Genomic DNA, 27,019 nt, shown 5'->3' on the forward strand with positions numbered 1-27,019 from the left:
ACGAAGAATAAGGTGAACATTTTTTTTTTCAGGGTTTCCAGAGAACCGGGACCTTTTTTTTTTTTTTTTTTTTTTTAAGGCCCCCATCCCATACTCCTGGTAGAGGATGAGTCCTTTAATGGGCTATATAAATGCCCTCGGCATTTATATAGCCCATCTCAGCCCATTATGCTGCGGACCGACACTGACTGCCATAGAACGGTCACCTCTCCAACTACTGACCACGCCAGGTGGTGCTAACCCCAGCAATCAGAGAGGTGCACTCTAACACGAGCAGCCATCGCATGGCCTGATGCAGGACCTTAAATAATAATCATTTTATTTAAAACATTAAAAACCAATCTTACATAAATGTTTGCATTGCACTAATTAACTATTGTAATATGTCTAAAGAATGAATTTTTTTTCAATATACCAGGATTTGCTTATATTTTCACACTAAAGGCCTCACACGATAAACCCATGTTTATTTTAACAGCTATGATAGCTTGCATTGTTTCCACTTTCACCTGTAATTTTTCATCGCTCCAAATGTAGTTCATGCAAGAAAACACTCTTTAATACAAATATACAAAGCAACTTACAGCTTTAATCTTGTATAAAATTTTTATTAAATAACACAGTAAACATGTAGTAAATAGAAAGACAAGTGTTCAACGCTACAAAAATACTCCTATGAGAAACCTATCAACAAACCACTCTGATGTCTCTTTCATCACTGATCACAGCCCAGGGCAGAATGTTCGAGTTCAGACCTCAGGGATTCCCAGTATGGTTACACTGTTACTAGAATTTTAATAGCAAAATTGTGGCTCCAGTCCCATATTCATTATTTTATAACTTTACGGAAGAAATACAGAATCGGGGACAAAAATAAGACGGGGGACGGTCTTGTTTCGGGACTGTCCCCGAAAATCAGGGATGAATGGTCACCTTAACGAAGAATCACTACTGATAATCAGATCAAGAATATTACTCCCTCTGGTTGCCTCCCAAACATGCTGCAGTAGTAAACAATCATCCAATAAATCCAAAAAAAGGCTTGCTAGTGTGTAAGTGACCAACCCACAAGTTCCAGTAAATATCTGGGAAATTAAAATTCCCCATTATAAGACTCTTATTTACTAGCCCACTCTATTTCTCTGCACAGTTGTTTTTTTTTTTTTTTTTTTTTTTTTGGCTGATGCTGCATAAGCTTGCTTTCTTGCATCACATGCCTCTACAAATGCTAATTCTACTCATCAGGCCTATAACACACTCCTACTCTCAATTTTGCTTTCCCAGTGCTTATGTCACACCAAATTGACTCAACACTGCACTGTCCACCCATGTCAACTGGCTGCACTTCCTTAGATTTTGTTTCTCAATTAATAGCATAACCCCTCCTCCCTTCTTGTCTATCCTTTCTGTACACATTGTACTCCCCAAATTCAATTCGGCATTCCTTATCTCTGTTTGACACGACGTTTCTGATATCCCAACAATATCTGCCTTTAATGTTTTGACAAACACCTCAAATTCATCAAATTTATTTAACATTAAACTCCTAGGATTGGTGTACAAACAAGTATACATGCACCTGTTCTTATTCTTAGCTACCCTAACACAGGCTATATATTTACTTGTTCCACAATGACTCCCGGCAGTCTCTGAAATCTCCTGCACCTTGTTTTGCAGGCTGCTGCTCATTCGAATAGAAGAGGTATAAGAATCGCTTTCACCTTTGCCAGCGACTACCGTTAATCTATTAGTCTATGTATCCCCCCCCCAAGCTAACAGTTTTCCGACCCACCTAACAATGCCTCAATAGCACAGCAAATATTCTTGCACCCTTTTCTATTTAAGTGTATCCGATCCCTGTAAAAGCACTCTCCTGTTAACAAGTACAGACGAGGCTGAGAAAAATTCTACCCCATGAGCCTTGCACAATCTCTCCAGGGCCGAATTAATTGACAAGGCTCTCATTATATACTCCTTCCTATGTTATTTGGTTTTTAGAAGCATTAGCAACTAAGGCCATATTGCTCCGGGGATATGCAGTCATTCCCTAACCTTTCCGCATCCTCCGTATTTGGTCCCCGGTATGATCAAGAAGCGTGTGCTGCGCACTGATGCTCCTACCCACCTGGCTACGGAGGCACCCCAACTCGTTGTGAAGGTATTCACAATATGAGATATAACTTAAACGATGCCGCCTTTTCATATTTTTGCTAATTCGGAGTTTAGCTGCATACTAATATGATGCATTTGCACTAACTTGTATGTTGACAAAAAATAAACAATGAAATAAAAAGTAGTACAACCTGTTATTTTCAAATTCCACCTATGCATAAAATTTACTGGTTTTGCTGCATGATATAGCTCTACTAATGCTAATGAGGTGGCATAAATTTAAGTTGAGGATGGATGGTTGCAGGATAGATATGTAGAAGTTTGCCTTCAACCAGGAAGTGGTTCATTGTTGGAATAAGCATCCATCTGTTTGAATGATTTGTTTTTCAGTGGATGGTTTGAATAAAAGGAGACTATATCTGGTGAGTATGGGCTTGGCACACCCACGGTCATGAGCTGGATATAATCATTCTTCTCTTTCTTGGCAATTTCCTTCTATTTCAGACTCTCTCTCAGGGTACTCAGATTTTTTTTTTTTTTTTGGCTGGTGCATCATAAGCACCATATGGCTAATATAATAATAAATTCAAGGAAAAAGTAGCTTGCTTTCTTGCATCATTTTTTGTCCACTACTACTACACGAAAGAAAAACTATGTTAAAATCATGAATGGTGTGTAGTCTGGAACACTTTGTCAGGTACAACCAATATTGTCATTGTATTGCTAAGCAGGCAAGGATATAATAAAGAAAATGCCAATGCAATTTGCTTAAATTAATCAAAAAAATAATAATAATATGCAAACTTTTATAGATGTGGAAAAATATTTCAGTATCATAACTTTTTTTTGTTTTATATATTCCTAAAATGATGAATGTTAAACTTCAATTGTTGTAATCCAGTTGTTTTTTTTTTTTTTTTTCCCCTCCTCTCCCAGTGATGTAGACATCCTTTCGTTCGAGGGAGTGCAGGGAAGCATTGCATTCCATATTCTGTACTGGAGACAACAATAATGAAAAAGAATATTTCCAGAAGCGGTACACTCATTCAACATCAAAAGCATTATTCAATTTTAGTACATTCTTTGTCACTAAGAATTTTTTTGGAATTATTAATAATGGTGAATGATGCATGAAAGTAAGCTTAAAAAGCAACAGCCAAAAAAGAAGCCACTTCACCTGCCCATCCCCTCCAATGATTTGTCTAGTTCTTCCTTGAATTTATTAAAACTACTAGCTTCCAGAACAGCAGATGGAAGTTTGTTCCAACAACTAACCATAGGCAACTTCCACACTATCTTAAAACCAACCTTCCTCAATGCTTCCTCTTGCTGATTGAGGTGTTTTACACCTCAATCAGATCACCTTGGAGGAGCCTATTCTCCAGATGCTGCAATTTGCAACTGGTCTTTCTTATAAGACCACCCTATTGTTCCGTAGCCAGGTGGGAAGGAGCAGCAGTGCGTACCACACGCTTCTTGATTAGACCGGGGTTCGAGCCCGTCACCACCAAATATGGAGGATGCGGAAAGGTCAAGGAATGACCACCGCATATTCCGGAGCAATATGGCCTTAGTTGCTAATGCTCCTAAAAACCAAACAACAACAAACAACAACCCTATTGTTCAATTTGCCAATCTCATTGCTTCTCTCTGCACTCATTCCAGCAGATCTAGAGCCTTCCTAAAAATGAGGCCTCCAGACCAGAATGAAATACTCAAGATACAGCCTAACCATATCCCATCTAGTAAAGTGTATACCAGGGGTGGCCAACAAGTCAATCGTGGCTTTAATTTCAGTCGATCACGACGAATTTTAAATATATATTAGAAAGTAGATTAGTCAAAATCTAAATGTTATTATTATGCGCAGCACTGTATATGCTTATTACAAATCCATTGAACCACGTGACTACTCTTGTCGACGTGCAGCCAAAATTGACCCAAAAGGATGATGAATTCCAATTTTTTGAGTTACCACTGTATCATCCACCAACAAGTGTTAACCAGCAAAAGATTAAATACTAAAAGCATTATGGACATAGCTTTCAAAATTGTGAATTCCAACACAGAGAGGACAGTCTAACTAAAGGAGACTTTTCAAAATGCAACTCGATGAAAATGAACCAGATCTGACATTACACACAGATGTGAGGTGGTTGAATCGGAGTAAGTTTTTACAGAGATTTCGAAATTTGCTGAATGAAATTAAAAAATTTGTTGATCAAAGTGGAGATGATTATCAGCAGCTACAAGATTGGTTTGGTTTGGTTTTTTTTTTTTTTTAGGAGCATTAGCAACTAAGGCCATATTGCTCCGGGATATGCAGTGGTCATTCCCTGACCTTTCCGCATCCTCCGTATTTGGTGGTGATGGGCTCGAACCCTGGTCTAATCAAGAAGCGTGTGCTACGCACTGCTGCTCCTACCCACCTGGCTACGGAGGCGCCGCAGCTATAAGAAACAGAGTGGCTGTGTGATCTGGCTTTTGTTGGCAGATTTTACTAAATTAAGTGATCTGAATTTGGAATTACAAGGGAAAAAAATGTGAGTGACATGATTAGTAGTTTTTCTACATATATGCAAGATCATTTGCAAAAATATCCTGTTTTTGGATTTAACAGTGAGAAATATGTTTCTGAAATTGATAAAGTTGTGGATGATTTTGAAACCAGATTTGACGATTTTAAAACAATTGAAAACATTGTTCAATAAATTTCTTATCCTTTTAATGTCGACTTAGATACAAAACAAATTGCAGAAAAAAAAAAAAAAAAAAAAAAAAAATCGCTGGGATTTTTCACACAGAGAAAATATTACTTGAAAAAGAAATTATTACATGGTGAAACGATATCATCCTAAAAGCTATAACCATCAGAAAAAGACTTTGGGAAAAATGTTTGCCAAGAAAAGTACCCAAATGTAAAAAATGCAGTGAACTTTTAAATTCCTGTTTTGGTTCCACATATCAATGTGAATCGGCCTTTTCTTATTTGAAACAACAAAGACAAAGAATAGCTCTACTCTTCCGGACAGAAGATTCTTTACGGTTAGCCTTATCACAGTATATCCCCAATTTTGAAAGTTTAGCAGATGACATGAAGACACAAACTTCACATAAATTAAAAATTTAAATACGTATGAATTTAAAATAAGAATTCTGAATTATTTAATTTTAAAATTTATAAGCAACCATGTGCAATGAAATTCTTGAGATGGTAGATCACAGCACATTTTGAAGAAATGTTGTTGTTGTTTGTTGGATTTATTGGTGCAAGGGCTACAAAGGCCATAATGCACCTATTTCAATCTTATTTGATACATGATTGTTATATTAAATAAAAGGATTCAGATCAGGTGATATTTGTTTATCAATTTGAGGAAGGTAAAAACATCATTAATATCTTGTCGGTCTCCGAGAATCTGTTGTAAGGTAAGTTTATTAGAAGAATACAGATGTGAAGAGAAAGCTGTTTTTCGTTCTCTCAGATATAATGGGCATTCAATGATCAAGTGGTTTACTGTGAATTGAGTTTGACAGTTGTTGCATCGTGGAGGGTCATCCTGAGTGAGTAAATAACTATGAGTTAGGTGAGTATGTCCTATTCGAATTCTAGCAAGTACTACTTCTTCCTTTCTATTGCCTCGTAGGCTTGATAGCCACTTCTTGTGATCCTTTTTAATCTGAAAAAGCTTATTGCTCTTTTCTCCCTGCCAAATGGATAGCCATTTTTTTCTAACATTGGTATGTATGATGCGTTTTAAATCTGTGTAAGGTATCTGCATGTCTGATTTTATGTGACTGGCGTTCTTGGCTGCAAGATCCGCTTGTTCGTTTCCTCTGATTCCAGAGTGCCCAGGTATCCAACAGAAAATTAATTTTTGCCTGTTTGCAAGAAGCTGCGCTAACTTGGTTTGAATTTGTTGTAGAAACGGATGACTGGAAGGAAATTTACACTGAAGAGCAGATACAGCACTTAAGGAATCGGTGTAGATAATAGTTTGAGGATATAATGACTGTTTTACATTGTCTAGAGCCATCAGGATAGCATACAGTTCTGCAGTGTAAATACTGTACTCCAAAGGGAGCTGCTGGGATATTGTATTGTTTGGTAGAACTGCAGCTGCTCCAACTTTATTATCTGTCTTGGAACCGTCAGTGTAAATTTGGGTAAAACTAGAGAACTGAAAAGAGTGAGTTGCATGGATCTGCTGAATACTGAAATTTGGAAGTGCATTCTTTCCCCATTGTTGGAAATGTTGGTCAACATTGGCCAAGGGTATTTGCAATGGTGGCATAGCCGTGCTAATATCTTGAATTATGTCATTCATATTTAGTTCGCTGCACGTAGTTATGTTTTGTAATCTAATGCCACATGGTTTATTCTGCAAAGGTTTATTTTGGTACAAATTATGCCATTTTGGGGTGAATAAATACTGTTTTATAGGATGATATGGGAAACTTCTAATTTTTGCTGCATAACTTAATAACAGAGCTTGCCGTCGAAGAAATAGGGGTGGTTCATGTGCTTCCGTATAGAGACTCTGAACTGGCGATGTACGAAAAGCTCCCAGTGCAATTCGGAGGGCATTGTGATGTACTGGGTCGAGCCATTTTAATACACTTTCTCTGGCTGAGGCATATGCAGGTGATCCATAGTCTAGTTTGGATCTTATGAGCGACCGGTATAAGTGCAGCAGCATGTACCGATCTGCACCCCATGACATAGCGGAAATTGCCCTGAGGAGATTCAGCTTCTTTAGACAGGTTGTACGAATGTGTTTAATATGCTCTAAGAAACTAAGTTTTCTATCCAGAATTAGTCCAAGAAAGCTAATACTCTGTTGAAAAGAAATTGGATGAGAATCAAGATGTAAATCGGGATCTGGATGAAAATTCCGTTTACAGCAAAAATGAATTGCTGTTGTTTTTTGTTTTGAAAGTCTGTATCCATTATTTTTGGCCCACTGAACAAGCTTGTTAATTGTACCTTGAAGCTGTCTTTCAATGAAACGCATGTTTTGTGAGTGGCTTGAGATTGCCAGATCGTCAGCATACAGATAAGTTTCAACTGTGTCGGGAATAACTTTTGTAATGGAATTAATCCTGAGAGAGAAGAGCGTGGCACTAAGCACAGAACCTTGAGGGACCCCCTCTTCTTGCACAAAGGTTTGTGAGAGAGCAGAGTGAAATCGTACCTGAAAGGTCCTATTGCTCAAAAAGTTCTGGATAAATTTTGGAAGATGACCACGAATACCGGATTCATAGAGATCGTGAAGAATTCCATACTGCCAGGTTGTATCAAAAGCTTTTTCGATGTCAAGACATATCATCACTAGGTGTTCGTTCCTGAGAAATGCATTTCGGATATTTCCTTCAGCTTTGACCATAAGGTCAAGTGTTGATCTAGTTCTTCGAAATCCATATTGATTTTGACTTAGAATGCATTCAGTCTCTAGAAACCATGTCAATCTGGCATTAATTATTTTTTCTAATGCTTTTCCTATACAACTAGTTAACGCTATCGGTCGGTAATTTATTGGATCTGAATGGTCCTTTCCTGGTTTTGGGAAAGCTAGTATGATAGAATGACGCCAACTGGTAGGGTAGTAGTCTTCGCCAAAGATTCTATTATACAGTTTTAGCAGAGCAGAAAGGGATTCTTCACTCAAGTGATATATCATGGCATAGTACACTCCATCAGGGCCAGCAGCACTATTTTTGGATCTTGCAAGTGCGCTACGTAACTCTGCCATGGTAAGGGGTACATTATATGGATGCTGTCGTGAAGTACTGAAATTGAGATTATGTTTTTCTGCTTGTATTTTATGTGCCTGGAAACTTGGCTCAAATGCGGTTACAGCGGAGATTTTTTCAAAGGTTTCACCTAGTGTATTAGAAATATCGGGAGGATTGCAGATTTCTTTGCCTTTTAGATATATTATCGGAGTGGTTATAGGTGGATATTTTCCATTAATTCTTCGAACTTTAGTCCAAACAGTTCTGATATTTGTGGTCCTGTTTATAGAGGAGACATATTTAGACCATGTCTCTTTTTTGCTTATTCGTTGTATGTGACGAGATTTAGCTCTAGCTTTCTTGAACTGTATGAGGTTAGCTGTGGTTGGGTATTTACGAAATAAGTTCCAGTATCTATTCTTTTCTTTTTTCGCATTGCTACAGGCTTCATTCCACCATATTTTTGGGTGGGAGCGAGTTTTCATGGATGATCTGGGTATACTGGTTTCTGCAGCTGCTATCATTTGCTGAGTTATGTAAGTTACGGCAGAGTCAATGGTGAGGGTCTCGATAGTCTGAATATCTAGATGTGCCAGCTCTTGATATTTCTTCCAGTTAGCTTTGTCGAATTTCCAAACAGTTTTTATCTCAGTTTGAGGAGGAGAGTTAGCCGATAGTGTGCATATTACTGGCATATATAATCAGAGGAAGGAGGTTTGGCGAGCATATTGAAAGATCAATTGCGGAAGTTGACCTTGAGGAAAGATGCACGTACGTGTGAGTCCCATTGTTTAATAATGTTAAGTTGTGCCTTTCAAGAAATTTTTCAATTAACTGACCTCTCTTATCAAGGTGCGAGGAACCCCATAGGGGGTGATGCCCATTCCAGTCACCTAAGATACAGAAAGGTGGTGGCAGCTGAGTAACTAAATCATTCAAATCTGCTAGAGAGTATGAATAGTTTGGCGAAAGGTATATGGAAACAACTGTTACCGCTATCTTAACCATAACTCTAGCAGCAATTGCTTCTAAAGTTGTTTGCAGTGGGACTGGTCTGAAAGGAGTTCTGGAGTTTACTAGCAATGCTACACCTCCATGTGCTGTATTTGAGTCGTTCCTATCCTTTCTAAGCATTATATGGTGTTTTATGCTCATAGTTATTTTAGGGGCCAGGTTTGTTTCCTGTAGACAAAGAACAGCAGGCTTATATTCGGTAATTAAGTCATAAACATCGTCTAAGTTAGTTCTGAGTCCGCGACAATTCCATTGAATGATTCTGTGCATTATTGAGGATTATCGGGTGTGTCTGCTTGCTTACGGGATGTGGTCTGTTTGCGCCTGTCTAGTCTTTTTTCCCTTTTTGGGAAATTTGGTCTAGTGACGTCCATGTCCTCCTCTTCCGCATGAAGTTCAAGTAGTGGTTCATCTCGGTGTGAATTTCTATCTATGTCCATGGTATCAGTACTGGTTTTTTGATTATTTATTTCAGAGCTTGTTTGAAAAACTGGCTGTTTTACAGGATTTTTATCTGGCGGTATTGTCAATGGTGTGTTTACCGAATGAGTTGATTGCTGTTGGGTAGGCTGTTCTTTTAGTGTAGAGAGGACTAACTTGGCCCAATCAGAAATTGAGATACTTGGCGGAACTGAACAATCTGTTTGTACTGTTATGGATCGTTGCTTTTTAACAACTGAAGAATAAGATGGCAATTTATTTGAAATTAAACAATGTCTTTTTGCTTCTTGGTATGGCACCTTGTGTTCCACTTTGTACTTTTGTATATTCTTTTCAGTCTGCCACTGGATGCACTCCTTTGAAAATGCTGAATGATTCCCCTTACAGTTTGGGCAGCTTTGTATTTCAGTGGGGCAGTCTGTGTGAACATGCTCTTTTGAACCACAGGAGGCACAGGTGGTTACACCCCTGCAGACTGCTTGTGAGTGTCCAAATTTTTGGCATTTAAAACACCGGACTGGGTTTGGAATATAAGGGCGAATTTTGCACCTTAAATATCCAGCTTTAACAGTTGTTGGTAAAATTGGTGTTTTAAATGTAAGAATGACCGTTCGGGTAGGAGTAAGAACCCCATCTTTCTTAATGACTATCCTTTTGGCATTTATTACATTTTGATCGCCTAATTCCTGAACGATTTCCTCCTCAGATACGTTAAGGAGATCCCACTCGGCTATTACCCCTTTAGAGGAGTTTAAGGTGGCATGCGGGGTAACCTTTGTGGGAATTCCACCAAAAGTCGATATTTTTAATAGTTTTTCCGAGTGTTTATTCTCGTTCATCTCCACTAGAAGGTCTCCGGATTTTAATCTTCTAACCATTTTTGGTGGGCCCGCCACATTCTCAAGACATTTCTGTATTAAGAATGGGGAGAGCTTACTCAAAGGATTGTCAGTCAAAGAATGCAGTATCAAAAAAAGAGGAGCAGGGGTTTCTGTTCCTTCTTTTTTCTGCCGTTTTGCATTTCCTGCATTTAAGTCTTCTCTGTTTGAGAGATCTGGATCATGAGATCCATAAGTGGCATGTCTATTTATGTCCATCTTTGCTCCTTTTTGCCCCGGGAGAGTGTTTTTCTCCTCCCCGCCACGTGGAGGCAGGAGCGGTGCCACCAGTGACCAAGCGGTTTAGAGGTTTAGTTAGGTTAGTATTGGGTTATATATATATATACACAAAGAAAGAAAGGTGTATTTCCTTTCTGGATTCTACTTCAAAGCTTTTAAGTAAAGAATCACTTAAGAAAAACAAGAAGAATAGTGACACTGGAAAATAAATATAACTAATCCGCTGTGAAAGAACGCTATGTATCGCACAAAATATCGCTTGGGCACTATCGCTTGGCACTCGGGGCCATTTGGAAGAAATAAAGTAGATCGCATCACAAATTAAGTTGGCCACCCCTGCTGTATACCAATGACAAAACCACATGAGCTGTATGGCACCTGTCTGCACTGCTCAGAGAACTCCACATCTGACTGCACAATTATCCCTTATTCATTTTCCACTACCCTGAGTGTAGTAACATGCAGCTGGTATGTTACTTTGAGACTACTGCTACCCATATGCAGTATTTTGCATTTGTTAATGTTAAACTTCAATTGCCATTTCTCAGATCATCTGCCTAAATTTTCTAGACCTTGTCGCAGTAGGATACCTTGATTACTGTTATTATCCACCCTGCTGACCTTTGTAGACATTAAGCCTGATATACCTTATCATTATCATTAATAAATATAGAAAACAACAATGGGCCAGCAATTAACCTTACAGGACTCCACTAATCATCACTGTCTTCTCCCACTCAACTTGCCCTTAATGGCACACTGCCCCTGCTCCAATTTAAACAACAGTCTTTTATGTGCAACAGTATCAAAAGCTTTCCTGACATCCATTATATGATATCAAAATTACTTTTTTGCATCCAGTCCCTTTGTTATTGCATCACAGTATCCAATCAAACTGGTCAGACAAAGTCATTCCTGAACAAATCCATGCAGTGAGCATTATAACAACACTCCTATTTAGATTATCCTGAATTAATTCTTTAACTAGTGACACCATTATTTTCCTTGGAACAGAAGTTATAATCTAACAGGTCTGTAACTCATGTAGTGGTAATGGAGGCATATGATGCAAGAAAGCAAGTGTAGTGTATGAGCTTATGTAGCATCAGCCCAAAAAAAAAAAAAATTTCATACATCCATTCCCTCAAAACGTTTGTCCAGTTCCCCCTTGAATTCATTTAAGCTTGCAGACAATACAAAAGTTGGCATGGTTGTTAATCACACTAATGACAATACACTACTGCAAGAGCATCTAGAAACATTGAGCAGATGGACTGAGAGGTGGCAACTGAAGTTTAACATTGACAAATGTAAAGTACTGCATATGGTTAGCAGTCACACCAGAGTAACATATCAGCTGTGTGGTACTACACTCGAGTTGGTAGAGAATGAAAAGGACCTGGGGTAATTGTGCAGTCAGACATGAAGTTTTCTCAGCAGTGCAGACGGTCGGCAAGAGCAACTCATGGTGTCTTGTCAATGATATACAGGAATTTTTCTAGCAGGGTTAAGGAGGTGATTATCCCTTGTATAAGGGATAATCACCTCCTTAACCCTGCTAGAAAAGGCAATGGTCAGGTCACACCTTGAGCACTGTATACAGGTCTGTTTGTTTGTTATTTGGTTTTTAGGAGCATTAGCAACTAAGGCCATATTGCTCCGAGAATATGCGGTGGTCATTCCCTGACCTTTCTGCATCCTCCACATTTGGTGGCCACGGGCTCAAACCCCAGTCTAATCAAGAAGCATGTGCTACATGCTACTGCTCCTGCCCACTTGGCTACAGAGGTGCCATACAGGTCTGGAGGCCTCATTTTAGGAAGGATTTTTTTTTTTTTTTTTTTGGTTTTTAGGAGCATTAGCAACTAAGGCCATATTGCTCCGGGGATATGCGGTGGTCATTCCCTGACCTTTCTGCATCCTCCGTATTTGGTGGTGACGGTCTCGAACCCCAGTCTAATCAAGAAGCGTGTGCTACGCACTGCTGCTCCTGCCCACCTGGCTACGGAGGCGCCAATTTAGGAAGGATGTAGAGCTGCTGGAACAAGTACAGAGAAGTGCAACAAGATTAGCAAATGGAACAAAAGGTTGTTCTTATGAAGAAAGGCTTAAGAGTTGCAAATTACAGTGTCTGGTGACTAAGGCACCTGCAAGGTGATCTAACTGAGGTGTATAAGGCCTTGAATGGTTTGAGCAAACTCAATGCTGAAGGGATTTTGCCTCTTGCCCAGATTAATAAACTGAGGGGACAAATTCAAATTGAGGAAAGACAGTTGTAGAATAGATGTGCAGAAATTTGCCCTTAGTTAGCATGTGGTTGATTACTGGAACAAACATCTATCTTTCATTGTAGAAGTTGACAGCTTAAATAAATTCAAGGCAGAACTAGACAAATATTTGGAGTGCATGGTTGGGTGAATTAGGAAGATTTTTTTTTTTTCCCCCCGGCTGATGCTGTATAAGCTTACTTTCTTGCATCATATGCCTCTACTAATGCTAATGCTAAATGAAGTAATGCTAATCTAAGATTGGAAAAGGCAGGAAAACAACAAAATTTCAGTGAGATGGTACGCCTCCTTTCAGACTAAAGCTATCCTAAATAAATTATATAACTGACTAAAAGATAATTTTTAAAGTGCAAAACTCCAAAAAATTCTTGAAATATCTAATTTAGAGGACTGAAGCTCTCAACACACTGAAATGAATTTAGAAACAAAATAAAATAATATAAGAGAACAAAGGTTGTGTGATGTGTACAAAGAATGATGGAAAAAATATACCGGGAAAAATACAGAAGGAAAAATTTGGTCACTGATGCCATCTCTCTTTAAGGTAAGCCATGAGGCACTCCAGTGGGTGAAGGAAGTATGCTGTGTTTTGATAACTTATCATTCTAGAAAGGTCTAAGATGAGCAGCTATAGGCCCCTACACTACGACAACCAGTGTATGAGCAAACACATTCCTGACTAGCAATGCTTTAAAAATGAATTAAAAGCATGCAAATATGAATATAAATAACCATGGACAGCACCTCTAGTGGGAAAAAGAGTACCTAATAATTTTATTAAAAATTTTAATAAAATTATTTAATACAACTTCTCTTAACCTCGCACAAAAAATACATAATTTATATATAATATGTGTAAACTTTCATTCGTTAATAAAATTTACTAAAAAGGTATTGCACAGGAGCTGTTGAAGTATTTTAAATGAGAATACACTTAAACCACATGTTGGTAACAACCTTTAGTTAGCATTAGCAGAGGCATTTCATTTACCTACAAGAATACCAGATAATCATGACCATACAGCCACCGTGTTTGATCTTTTTCTCATAAACAACCCTTCTAAGTGCACGGTCGAAGTGAGTGGTCCTTTAGGCACCTCAGATCACAACTTGATGATTGTCTCTTCTTAAATGGAGCCTTTATCTCATGGCTATTCCCAACATCGTATTGTTTGGCATTACAAGAATGCAAAATGGGATGACCTGCGAGATTTCTTTTCGTCTTTTCCTTGGTCAGATTATTGTTTCAAAACTTCTGATGTCAGCTTTTGCTCAGATCATGTCAGTGAAATTATTCTTGTAAGAATGGAATCCTTTATTCCACACTCACTTTAAAATCTTATCCTTTATCTAAACCTTGGTTTACCAATAAATGTACAAAGGCTGTTCGAGAAAAGAACATTGCATATCGTAATTGGCTTGTTTCCAATTCTTCAGTTTCATTTTCTGCCTACACCAAAGCTTGCAACAATTATAAAGCAGTTATTAATCAGTCCAAACTAGATTTTGAACAGGCTAAGAGTAGAAAACTTGCTTCTTGCCCTAATGTTAGCCGAGCATTTTGGTCTCTTGCCAAAGCTATTGCCCACAACTTTTGCCAATCTCTGCTCCCACCTCTGTCAAAACCAGATGGTTCTGTTATCACTTCAGCCAAGGATAAAACTGACCTGCTAGCATCCCATTTTTCTTCCAACTCGTGTATTAATGACCTTGGTAAAAAAAAATCTCCAACCATTCCCAACACATTCCATTCAATGCCACCTGTGGTCTTCCGTCAAAAGAATGTCAGAAGGATTTTGACGAATCATTTTGATTCGTCAAAATGAGCCAAAGGGCCAAGTATTTAGGTAACCTAAGTTGGACTTCATTGTTGTACCCTAAAAATAAACACAGATTATAATAAAATTGTAAAATTATCAATAATTAGCTACATCATCGTTTTTATTTTACTATTTTATTATAATCTGTGTTCATTTATAGAGTACAATGAAGTTCAACTTAGGCTACCTAAATACTTGGCCCTTTGACCTCACTGGGTATAATTTTCACCCCCGCGGGTGCATAAGAACACGTGCCTTGAGTGACCGGGATTCAAGCCCGTGACTGCTGAATACAGTGCTGGCTCTTGTATTCTATCTATCTTGTGAACTCCTCTGACCGTTTGGTCATCCCGGAGTATAAACAGAAAATTTATTTATTTATTTATATTCTATATTCTTATTAAATTTCTCCAATTTATCGAGTTGGCATTAACTTTAAAAAATATAAAATAATGTAATATTACTGATGTAATGTTCAATCATTATTTTGATGGCATTAATCCATTCTGATTCTCATTTTCTATTTCTATTTCTCAAATTCCATATTCTTCCACATAATTTTGCATATATATATATATATATATAAGTTAGAAGTAATAAAGCAAGAGAAAGTGCAAAGGGATGGAATTGTAAAGAACACAAGATGCCAAACTATTAGGAAAAGGATCGTAGGAAATAGACAAATTAAGGTAGAAGAAAGGGAAAGAATGTGAAGAAACTAATAGAAGCATTGAATTATCTGAAATTAAGAGCTGAATTAATAAGCCAAAATTTTGTTTTATGAAAACCCTAAACACGGGAGGTATTAGAACCTATAGTATAGATGGTTCTTAATAATAAAGTAGCATAATGTATGGATACATCCAGCAGCAAAGCACATATGTTAAATTGTTATTATTATTTTTTTTTTATGTATGAACCGTAATGCTGTTGTAGGTGGTCATACTCTATGCTGTTTCATTAAGAACCATCAACCCCCACTCCCCATTTGGTATGAAGAAAGGTTCTATAAAAGAACCAGTGCAGCTATTTGGTCAAGGGCTTTCTAATTTCTCGTGTGTTTCAGAAAAACTAACTAGACAAACATTTAGAGTAAATGGATGTGTGAAATGGGATTTTTTTTTTTTTTTTTTGGCTAATGCGGTATAAGCTTACTTTCTTTTGTCGCATTTTTTTTTTTTTCTTTTTTTTGTTATGAAAACCCCAAACACGAGAGGTAATAGAACCTATAGTACTTGGTACCATGCTTGGGTTGGAGATTGAGAAGACAAAAGAAGATATTTGTTGACATTAGACTTGAACTTCTGTAGACTATAATTTTCAGGAAATATGTATGAAGGAAGGTTGTTCCAGAAAGCAGCAGTTGAAGGAATAAACAAGGAAGATGAAAAGTTGGTTCTGTAAGTTTCAAGCTGAACAGTAAATGGATGTTGGCTGGTGACAGCAGGTGTTCGGGCTGTTTTGAAAGAGAGAGCGCAAATTATAGAAGCCAATTCAGAAGAACAGTGCCCATGGAAGTATCTGTAGAAAAGGCATGCAGCAGAAACATTACATCTATGAGACAGCGAGTGGAGACACTGTTAGAGATGAGTCATAAATTAACCTAACGGCTAACTTCTGAATACAATCTAGAAGCCTGAGAGAGGTTTTGGGGGCACGCACACCCCAGATGTGGAAACAATATTCCATGGTGGGGAAAATTTACAATTTATACAGAGCAAACAGCTGTATGGAAGAAAAGCAATGCTGAGAGCGAAAGAGAAAACCAAGTTTTTTAGATGTAGAGTAAGCAATATTTGTAATGTGCTTGTGCCAAGAGAGATAAGAACTTAGTGTAATCCCCAAAAGAAATATATATTGCCTAGAATTCAGATTATCGCCAAAGATAAGCATAGGAGATGAAGAATCCTTTTTGTGAGATATAAGACAGGATTGAGTTCTAGAAGGATTGATATGAACTAAGTTGTCTTTCCACACCGGAGAACTACCTGGAGATGGGCATTTAAAGAATTGGTAGCGGATATTCGAGAAGTTGAAGCTCATTAAGCAGGGCAAGGTTTTTCAAAATGGAAAGTGGAATGCAATGTGCTATCATTGTCAAATCTAAGGATAGTAGTGGTGGCATGTGATGCAAGAAAGCAAGTGTATGAGCTTATGCAGCATCACCCGGAAAAAAAAAAAAAAAAAATCACACCATTCCCTCCAAATGCCTGTCCAGTTCCTCCTTAAATTTATTCAACCTATCAACTTCCACAACGACAGATGGAAGTTTGTTCCAGCAATTAACCACCCACTGGCTAAAGGCAAATTTCCGCACATTATTCTACATCTGTCCTTTCTTAATTTGAATTTATGCCCCCTTAGGTTCGTAATCTGAACAAGTGGGAGGATCCCATCAAAATTCAGCGTGCTCAATCCATTCAAGGCCTTATACACCTCAATCAGATCACCGTGCAGGTGCCTAGTCTCCAGCCACTGCAATTTGCAGAACTTAAGCCTCTCTTGGTAAGAGGATCCCTTCATTCCCCTCACCAATCTTATTGCCCTTCTCTGTACAAGGTCAAGCAAATCTACATCCTTCCTAAAATGAGGCCTCCAGACTCGTACGAAGTACTCAAGGCGTGGCCTGACCATTGCCTTATACAGAGGGACAATCACCTCCTTTTCCCTGCTAGCAAAATTCCTATATATCATTGACAAAACTCCATGACCTGCCCTGTTAGCCTATCTGCATTGCTCAGAAAACTTGATATCTGACTCCACAATTACTCCCAGGTCTTTTTCATTTTCTACCACCTTAAGTGTAGTACCACACAGTTGGTATGTTCCTCTGGGGTTACTTCTACCCATATGCAGTACTTTGCATTTGTCAAGGTTAAACTTCAGTTGCCACTTCTTAGTCCATCTGCCCAAATTATCTAGATCCTGTTGCAGTAGCACACTGCCATTAACAACCCTGCCAACCTTTGTATCATGGGCAAACTTCGACACTAAGCCTGATATACCTTCATCAATATCATTGATAAATATACAAAACAACAGTGGACCCAACACCGAACCCTGTGCGACTCCACTAATAACATTAGTCCACGAACAGCAGCACCCATTGATTACCAACCTCTGTCTTCTCCCACTTAACCATCCTTTTATCCATTGTAGCAACTTACCCTTAATACCATTCTGCTCCAATTTTAGTCTTCCATGTGCAACAGTGTCAAAAACTTTCCTGAAATCCAAATATATGATATCAAAATTATTTTTTGCATCCAGTTGCATCATAATAACCAATCAAATTTGTCAAACAAGACTTTCCTTTAACAAACCCATGCTGTGTCTGAATTATTGCTGCAGTCTTGTCTAGATGAGCCTGCAATGCATCTTTAACCAGTGACTCCATTATTTTACCCAGAACAGAAGTTAAAATAACAGGTCTATAATTACTCGTGTCACCCTCCGATCCCCCTTTATGAACTGAACTTCCCCTGAGTCCAAGGATGCTCTCATAATTATGGCTAAGGGTTTGCTTATTTGCTTTGCCACCTCCTTTAACGTAACTGGATAGATCCCATCCACCCCAGGTGCTTTTCTTATGTGTAACTTCAACAATTTCTCCTCCACTTTGCTCTCAGTTATTACAAAATCATTAAGTACCCTGCTGAAATTTGATAACCTTCTGCCATTTTCAAACCTTAATAATTCTTCATGTGTGAATGTAGATGCAAAATACTCATTCAGTTTGTTTGCTATCTGAGCAGGATCATCAACATTCAAACCATCGATGTTAAGCGGACCAATCAGATTCATCCCCTTCCTTTTAGAGTTTATATAAGTAAAGAAATCCTTGTTGTTTTTCTTAGCATCTTTTGCCAAGAATTTCTCTTAATCTGCCTTCGCCTGCCTAACCTCCTTTGATAGGATTTCCAATCAATGGAAGAAGGTCATTAATATACAAGAGGAAAAGAGCTGAACCTTGGGGGACACCAGCATTAGCAGAGAAGTTAAAAGACAGAGAGCCGTCTACCATCACCCTCACTGAAGCGATCAGAGAGAAAACTGGATAACCAATTACAAAAGACAGTTGGCAAACCATAAGATGGAAGCTTGTTTAGAAGACCTTTATGCCAAACACGATCAAAAGCCTTTGAGATGTCAAGAGCAACTGCTTATGTTTCATCAAACTTTTCCATTTAATTTGTCCATATATGGTTAACATAAGCCAGAATATCACCAGTGGATTGACACTGACGGAATCCATACTGACTATCGTTGATCAGATGGAAGGTTTCTAGGTTTAAGGGTTGGCGGTTAATTTATTTCTCCATTACTTTAGAAAGAGTAGAAGTAATTGCAAGGGGACAATAATTGGATGGGAGGGACTTCACCCTTTTTAGGAACTGGCTGGATGTGAGCAAATTTCCAAGCAGAAGGAGAAACACCTTTGGAATAACAAAGTCAAAAAATGCGGCAAAGAGTAAGTTCAGGAGCACAGGTTTTGAAAACAAGTGGAGAAATACCATCAGGACCTGGAGCTTTCTTAACACCATGATTCGTCAAAATCCTTCTGACATCCTTTTGACAGAATACCACAGGAGGCATTGAACAGAGAATGTGTTGGGAATGGTGGGAGGTGTTTTACAAAGATCATTAATGCATGAGTTGGAAGAAAAATAGGATGCTAGCAGGTCAGCTTTATCCTTGGCTGAAGTGACAATAGAACCATCTGGTTCTGACAGAGGTGGGAGCAGAGATTGGCCAATAGCTTTCGCAAGAGACCAGAATGCTCGGCTACCATTAGGGCAAGATGCAAGTTTTCTACTCTTAGCCTGTTCAAAATCTAGTTTGAACTGATTAATAACTGCTTTACAATTGTTGCGAGCTTTGGTGTGGGCAGAAAGTGAAACTAAAGAAATAGAAACAAGCCAATTATGATATGTAACATTCTTCTCTTGAACAGCCTTAGCACATTTATTGGAAAACCAAGATTTAGATAAAGGACAAGATTTTAAAGTGGAGTGTGGAATAAAGGATTCCATTCCTACAAGGATAATTTCACTGACATGATCTGAGCAAATGTTGACATCAGAAGTTTTGAAACAGTAATCCGACCAAGGAAAAGAAGAAAAAATCTCGCAGGTCATCCAATTTTGCATTCTTGTAATGCCAAACAATACGATATTGGGAATAGCCATGAGATAAAGGCTCCATTGGAGAGGAGACAATCACCAAGTTGTTATCTGAGGCGCCTAATGGACCACTCATTTCGACCGTGTACTTAGAAGGGTTGTTTGTGAGAAAAAGATCAAGAATGTTGGCTATATGGTTAGGATTGTCTGGTATTCTGGTAGGTAAATGAACAATCTGTGCAAGGTCATCAGTAATTGCAAAAGCCTCAGCATCTCGACCAACCGGGGCTGTGTAACTAGAGAATGGAAGCCAGCTGAAGTTATGAAAATTAAAATCAACAAGGAAAATTACCTCACTGTCAGGAAAGTAGTACTGGAGAAAGTCAAATTGCAAAGAGAAGAAATCAAAGAGTTCCAAGTGATTAGTGTTGTTGGGAGAACGGTAGAGTACCGTTCTCCCAACAACAGATGAATTTGACAGAATGAGGTAGAGAGATTTTAAGCCAGAGAAGGTCAAAAAGAGGAGATTCCAAATTACCAAGTCTCTGACAGGGAATATTGGAACGGACATATGCACAAGTACCGCCTATGAGATGAAAGGAATCATCAGCGAATAATTTCGGCAACTGAGATGAGCAGTGGTTGAATCAACCAATAACTGAGATTTTGTGAGAAAAAGTATATGGGATTTGGGAGACTGCAAATGGAAATTAGCAGGTAAGAAGTTATAAGGGAGAAAAAAAAAATTTTGAATAATTAATAAATTACAAAGTATCAAATAGAAGGTGGAAAAATAATTTGATGTCAAAAAAATCTAATAATAAGAGAAAGAAAAATAAAGTTTAAAATATTTAATGCTAGCTATGCAAGGCAGGTATTTCATAGGAGGACTACACCTGATTATGTATCAATAACTATATTTCTATGCATATGTATAATTATGGAAGCAATATCTTAAAAGGAAACTCTAAAAAAGGAGTGAAAAAAATTTTTTTGCTAACTAAAACAGGAGGGTAAAAGCAATAAATCTTTCATAAAAATAAGTATGGTAGTTAAAAAATGTATTTTTATATAAAATATTTTTTGATATAAAATAAAGCAATTTTTATTTTATTACATATTTGGATTTTTTTTTTTTAACTAACTAGTCTAAATGGTAATACTGAACACCGGAAGTAATCCACAGCTTTTGTAATCCAAAAATAGTGTTTTTGCATTATTTTTGCAGCGATTTTATTTGTGTGAATTATAAATATATATATATTTTTATTATTATTTCTGTAATTAATCTTTCTGAAAGGGTGGGAAAGAAATCAAGACATTTGTCTAATGATACAAAAAAACTCAATCAGCCGCTTTTCATTAACATCTTTGAAGTGTCTTATAGTCATATAAATCAACACTGAACTTATAAAAAAAATTACGAAACGTCTTTTAACATAAAAACTTGGTCATCATAAGCACCTCTGCTCACTTCTCTGACTTCCTGCTTTCAAGGGCGGCTCTATTTTTCTTGTAACGTTGCGCCTAACATCCACTTACGCTATAGGCTACTCCATCATCTGTTCACATCATTCATTCCTAGCTAATTCTCAATTAACCTTCTCAAAACAGTACTTTCTTCTACAGCTATCATAATCATACTGCACGATCACCCATTACATCCTAGAGAGGCTTATTGAATGTATAAACACTCAAAAAATATATATATTATATATACACATAAAAGATATTTCTTAGCCACAAGAAAGGAGGGGGAATAAAGGGGGAAGCACAAAGGACTCCAAAATCAAATTTAATTACATATTACTGAAACTTTGTAGCTCTCCAAAACAGACAGTGTATGTGCACGCCAAAGTTAAGTATCATTTACAGCAAATAACATAAATAATGTTAACATTATATAAACTTACTAGTTATCATTTGGAAAATTGGGTGGCTGCGGGGGCTCGAACTGATTCAAATGGCAGTAAAGGACATCGAAACAAAAGAAACACATTTCCATGCACACGACCATCCCATTTCGATATATACTTGGCTGAAAGGGATTTGGATGTACAACGGAGCCATTACAACAAGGATGAAAATGATAAGGGTATTGGTAATTATGCTTATGTTTCTTTGTTGTACAACAAACAGCCGCCATTCCTCTCCCACAGAAAAAAACACACTCCAACAGCTGAGAGCCTGAGATGACTAACAATAAAATGCGCGAAGACAGCGCCCTCTTAAAAGCGGAATACACTTTGACTTCAAACAAACTCCTTCTTTATCTTCACAAACCGACCCTGTCTTTACATCTTCATTGGCTGAATGGACACTCATTCAACAAACTGAATATTTTTAATTTTCTGTTATGTACGTCAACAGGCACACGGACAAATAAATACGAAGAGTGTACAAAGTAATTTCATTTTTCCACCAAGTTCAGGGACCAACTATTAAATAATATTCAAAGCAAACAACATTAAGAAATAGGATCAAACAAAATTAAATGAAAAGAAGCAGGCAAATTATATATGAAATAAAACAATTACAAAAGACTTGACCTTGATGTAACTTTGCAACATAATTGAATGAGAAAATAGACAAATAGTAAAAGAAAAGATTTTAATTCCATAGAACTGAAAGCTAGTATAAATATTTAAACTTCCAACTGATCAGAGGCGGATTTAACGGCGGGCGCGCCCTGGGCCCCGACTTCTGAAGGGCCCACGCAAAACCCCAACAAATTAGTTGAACATATTAGTTCAACTATAATAATATGTTCAACTATTAGTTCAAAACTTTGTGATTATTATTATGATATTATTAATTATATTATACATATATTATATTCAAATTTTATTGGAAATAAAACATTAATAGTACATAATATTTTTTATTTATTTAAAAAAATGATTAACATGTATTTTTATTTTCCCTGTCTCTCTTTCTTTTTTTTAAGGGGCCCAATATTTTCTTCTGCGGCCCGGGCCTCAATCGACCTTAATGCGCTCCTGCAACTGATAATATCTATGTTTTCTTAGTTGGTATGAAAAGCCTAGCAGCTTCTGTGAATCCTTTCCATTTAGAATTTGCTGTTGGTAACTTCAGCAAATTCTATTTTTTTTTTATTTTATTCATTTTTTTTTTTTCCAGCACTATGATTGGGGGGAAAAAAATCATATTAGAGCCTTTCGAGGATCATCACATCTACCCGTACCTATTATGTCTCTAAATTGTCTCTCTTCTGGTCCAAAAAAAAAAAAAAAAAAAAACTATTATTTTTAGCCCACCGGAATAATTAAATTCATCTGCCGTGCTGTGCCATGTTTGTTAATTGCGTGTGTTCTATGGGCGATTTGTCTGTTTTGCTGGACGAAAAACCCGAAATTCTGGGGAAAACCTTGGGATCGACTAACTCAGCCACGGTGCGAAAAAACACATTAAAGTTCCTCGAGTTATGGACGCGATTCGAACCCGAGCCTTTTCCACCCAGTGCGGAGAGGACGGTGACGATACCACTGTGCTATCCAACGGAGACTGTTTTCTGGTCCACGTGTCTGTTTTGCTCAACGAAAAACTCGAGTTTTTGGGATGGAAAACCTTGAATGCTCGCACCAGATGGACTCTACCTCTCGCCACGGGAGAATTATTGCGAAACAGAACTATAACTAACGCAGAGCGCAAAAATGTCAGATTTAAAAATAATATATATATATATATATAATTTTAAATGAGTAAGTATGACGGGATTTTGCAGTATTTCATTAGTTATTCATTCATTCTTAATCTATGTTGTTTGTTTATGTGATTGGGTAGGGAGGAATTCCAATTGTTCTTGGGGTGGAATAGTTAATTATAGCTTTGGAATATAAAAAATAAATAAACTAAATCATATATTGATAGGATATTTAAGCTCTGAATTTTTGGGGATTTTTTTAGCCTTCTAGAATAATATAGTTAGAGAAGGACGTTATTACTATATTAAATAATTTAGTATGATTATTAAGATTATTACTATATTTAATACCACTCATATATCACATGAAATTATTCACCTGAACTACAAACCCCTATCAGCATGGTCTGATGATGGTATTGGTAAGATGCCTGAATTGTATAGTAGTTTAGGCTAATAGCTTCATAAACTATATTATTAATTTCACGTGGTATATGAGTGGTATTAAATATGTTTCTGGAATAACTTTTAATTTACAGTTTGACATTCATTTGCAGAACCATGTGCAGACGATCAAATTTCAGGAAAGGGGGGATCAGTGAGTAGAGAAATACTATATTTATTTCCCTACTTTTAGATATATTTCAATAATTTTATTAGCTAAATCTTTAAACAGATTTCAAACAAAGAGAATTAAATTACTAGTTTTTCATGATGCGCATGTAACTTTTATTACTGCAGCACTTTACCCTGCCTAAGTTAAAAATCTATCTCTGAAGTGATACAAGACATATCACAAATCAATATGGCTTAGAACTGTGCTAGAGTCCCATATCATAGAGTAATGGACACTACCACCATAACTGAATTAAAAATTACCAGATCTGGAAACAATTACAAAAAAACGTAAAATTCCGTGAATTTTTAACGAACATATTTTATTTCAAGTTTTAATTAAAACGTGATCATTATCTTAAGATGAATATTATTACAACCCTATACAACCAGTCTAGTTTTGAGGAAGAGCAATGTGGGCCGCATATAGTTCTTTAAACAGTGAGTAAAAGAAACTGCAAACGATTTTCGCATATGCCTATACTAACATAATTCATTTTATTACATTTTTCTTCCTGGCGTTTGAAATACATATGTTAAAGAAAATTTTCTGTATCAGTACAGAAAATGCCGCGCTGCCTCACAATTATTTTAGTCATTTGGCCATGTATCATCCTCTCTTATACGCCCCTTGTTTGCTAACCTGCAGAATTCGTCACATTAAATGGCACTTTACCATGTCAACGTTGTTTTAATTACTTTACTGGCTAGAAAAGGTTAAAACAATCAGTCACAAGATCATATACGATTCTGATCATATCCTTTCTGTCGAAGTGTTCGCCTGGGTAGTTTAATTTTCCACAATCGAATACCTTCAGAACCATAAACTTGGTCTGAACATGGAATTCAATACGGAAATCAGAAATTTATTTGCTTTGAATTTAGATATCAAGACACAAGGAATTATTGATGGTATCAGGTTCAAAGAGCCATATATTTATTTACTTTTATTATTATAAGGGACGTTAATATCTTCATTACAGGTAACTTTCCATTTTCGAGACCTAGCATTCCCAACAATCAGCAATACCTGATTAAGCAAAGATTTTAAGATTTGTTCGCTCCCAATACGGTTTTCATCGTTCGATGATATCCTTTTTATTATATACACTCCTTATTTAGTAGTTAGTTTAAAATTTTAGTTTAATGCTTCTTTTGTTTGCTCCTCTTTTCATTTGTTCATGACTGTTACAAGACTTAGCACGATCTTTTAGTTGTAGCTTTAGTACCATTGGCAGGGCTTCTATTCATACTCGAGTAGGATTGCTCTTGGCCAACTTCCATTTGTGTAATTTTGGCGTAGTCTGTTTTCTGAAACATTTTTACAAAACTCTAGTCTTGACTTGCAACAAATGGAGATCGATTGATTGGATTGGTTGATTAATTCTGACAGCCTTCGTTCTTGAATGATAAAGTTCACTGTTTGTATGGGCGATCATGTCTGTATAGGACTTGACCTAATCAAACGTATTGGTATACTTACTACTACCCTCCTGGGTAGACAGTTGGTATAACTCCCATCCCCTCCAACCAAATGGAAAAGACCTGAAATCGAATCGCAGCAATAACGCGAAGAATTTTTATGGCCTTTTCGTGTGGCTGAGTTAGCCGGGTGAGGCCCTGGTTTTTGGTCCAGCAAATAACAAATCAAACCATAAAATATGCGCAATGTATAGACATATACACCGATGAGACAAAACATTATGACCAGCCAGTCATTATGCAAATCGGAGCAACTCTAGTTGAACTACGGCGCGTGCACAGGTCAGGACACAGTATAAAACACAGTATTTTGAACAGAGGGGTGAAGTGGAAGTGGTTTTTTTTTTTGGCTGATGCTGCATAAGCTTGCTTTCTTGCATCAAATGCCTCTACTAATGCTAATGCTAACACACCTCATACTGAACTCCGTTAATCAGTGTTACTCTTGTTCTTCAGATGGGAAAGGCAGCTGACTTAAGTGAGTTTGACAAAGTCCAAATTGTAATGGCCAGATGACTGGGTCAGAGCATATCTCAAACGGCATGGCTGGTGGGATGCTGATGGTCAGCTGTGGTTAGTATCTACCAAAAGTGATCCGAGGAGGGGAACCCCCGAACCACCGGCGAGGTGTTGGATGGCCACGGGTCATCGATGCTCGAGATGAGCAAAGGCTCTCCCGGATGGTATGTGGCAACAAAAGGGCAATTCACCAGTAATTGGAATGCTGGTGACGGGAGTAATGTGTCACAACACACAGTACATTGAACCCTGTTGAAAATGAGATGGCATAGCTGCAGGCTTCTCCAAGTGCCCATGCTAACTACAGTTCACTGGTGACAGTGCCTACAACGGGCACATGAGCATCGAAACTGGACCTTGAGTGATCGGAAGGTAGTCTGGTCTGATGAATCATGTTTCCTGTGGCACCATGTGGATGGCCGGGTACACGTGCATTGTTTACCTCGGGAAGTGATAGTGCCTGGATGCACCATGGGACAAAACAAGCCGGTGGTGGCAGTGTCACGCTTTGGGTGATGTTCTGCTGGGATACCCTGGGTCCAGTCATCCATGTGCTGGGAACTCTGACATCTACCACCTACCTAAACATCATTGCTCACTAGGTACACCCTTTCGTGGCAACGGTCTTCTCCTCTGGCAGTGCCATCTCTCAGCAGGAATAATGCGCCATGCCACATCACCTGGATTGTTCAAGACTGGTTTGCGGAACACAGGAAAGACTTCCAGGTATTGCCCAGGCCTCCAAATTCTCCAGACATCAATCCCATCAAACATCTGTGGTTTGTGTTGGAACAGCAACTCCGATCTGCACCACCTCAACCACAGACCTTATAGGAGTTAAAGGATCTGCTGGTTACATGTTGGTACCAGATACCACAACACATTTAGAAATCTTGTAGTGTCCATGCCTCACTGGGTACGAGCTGTTTTGGCTGTACGTGGAGGACGAACATCATATTAGATAGTTGGTCATAATGTTTTGGCTCATTGGTGTGTATATATACCGTATATGGTGCAATATGGCCTAAATTGCTGATGCGCCTAAAACTGATGGTATAATTAGGTAATTATACCATCAGTTGGTATA

The 27,019-nt window shown here is 37.8% G+C and overlaps 1 protein-coding gene across 1 annotated transcript in view; it reads right to left on the minus strand.

Moving 5' to 3' along the window:
- The window catches only part of LOC150090659 (nuclear protein AMMECR1-like), a 141,089-nt gene extending 119,258 nt beyond the window's left edge, over nt 1-21,831 (minus strand). The window contains exon 1 of the mRNA XM_090379323.1: nt 21,566-21,831. Coding sequence (XP_090235449.1) covers nt 21,566-21,798 — 233 coding nt within the window. The 5' untranslated portion in view covers nt 21,799-21,831. The remainder of the gene's footprint in view (nt 1-21,565) is intronic.
- Nucleotides 21,832-27,019: the final 5,188 nt, after the last annotated feature.

This window comes from Mastigoproctus giganteus, chromosome 1, assembly GCF_048544385.1.
Source record: "Mastigoproctus giganteus isolate SK-2022 chromosome 1, ASM4854438v1, whole genome shotgun sequence".
Classification (NCBI taxonomy): Eukaryota; Metazoa; Arthropoda; class Arachnida; order Uropygi; family Thelyphonidae; genus Mastigoproctus; species Mastigoproctus giganteus.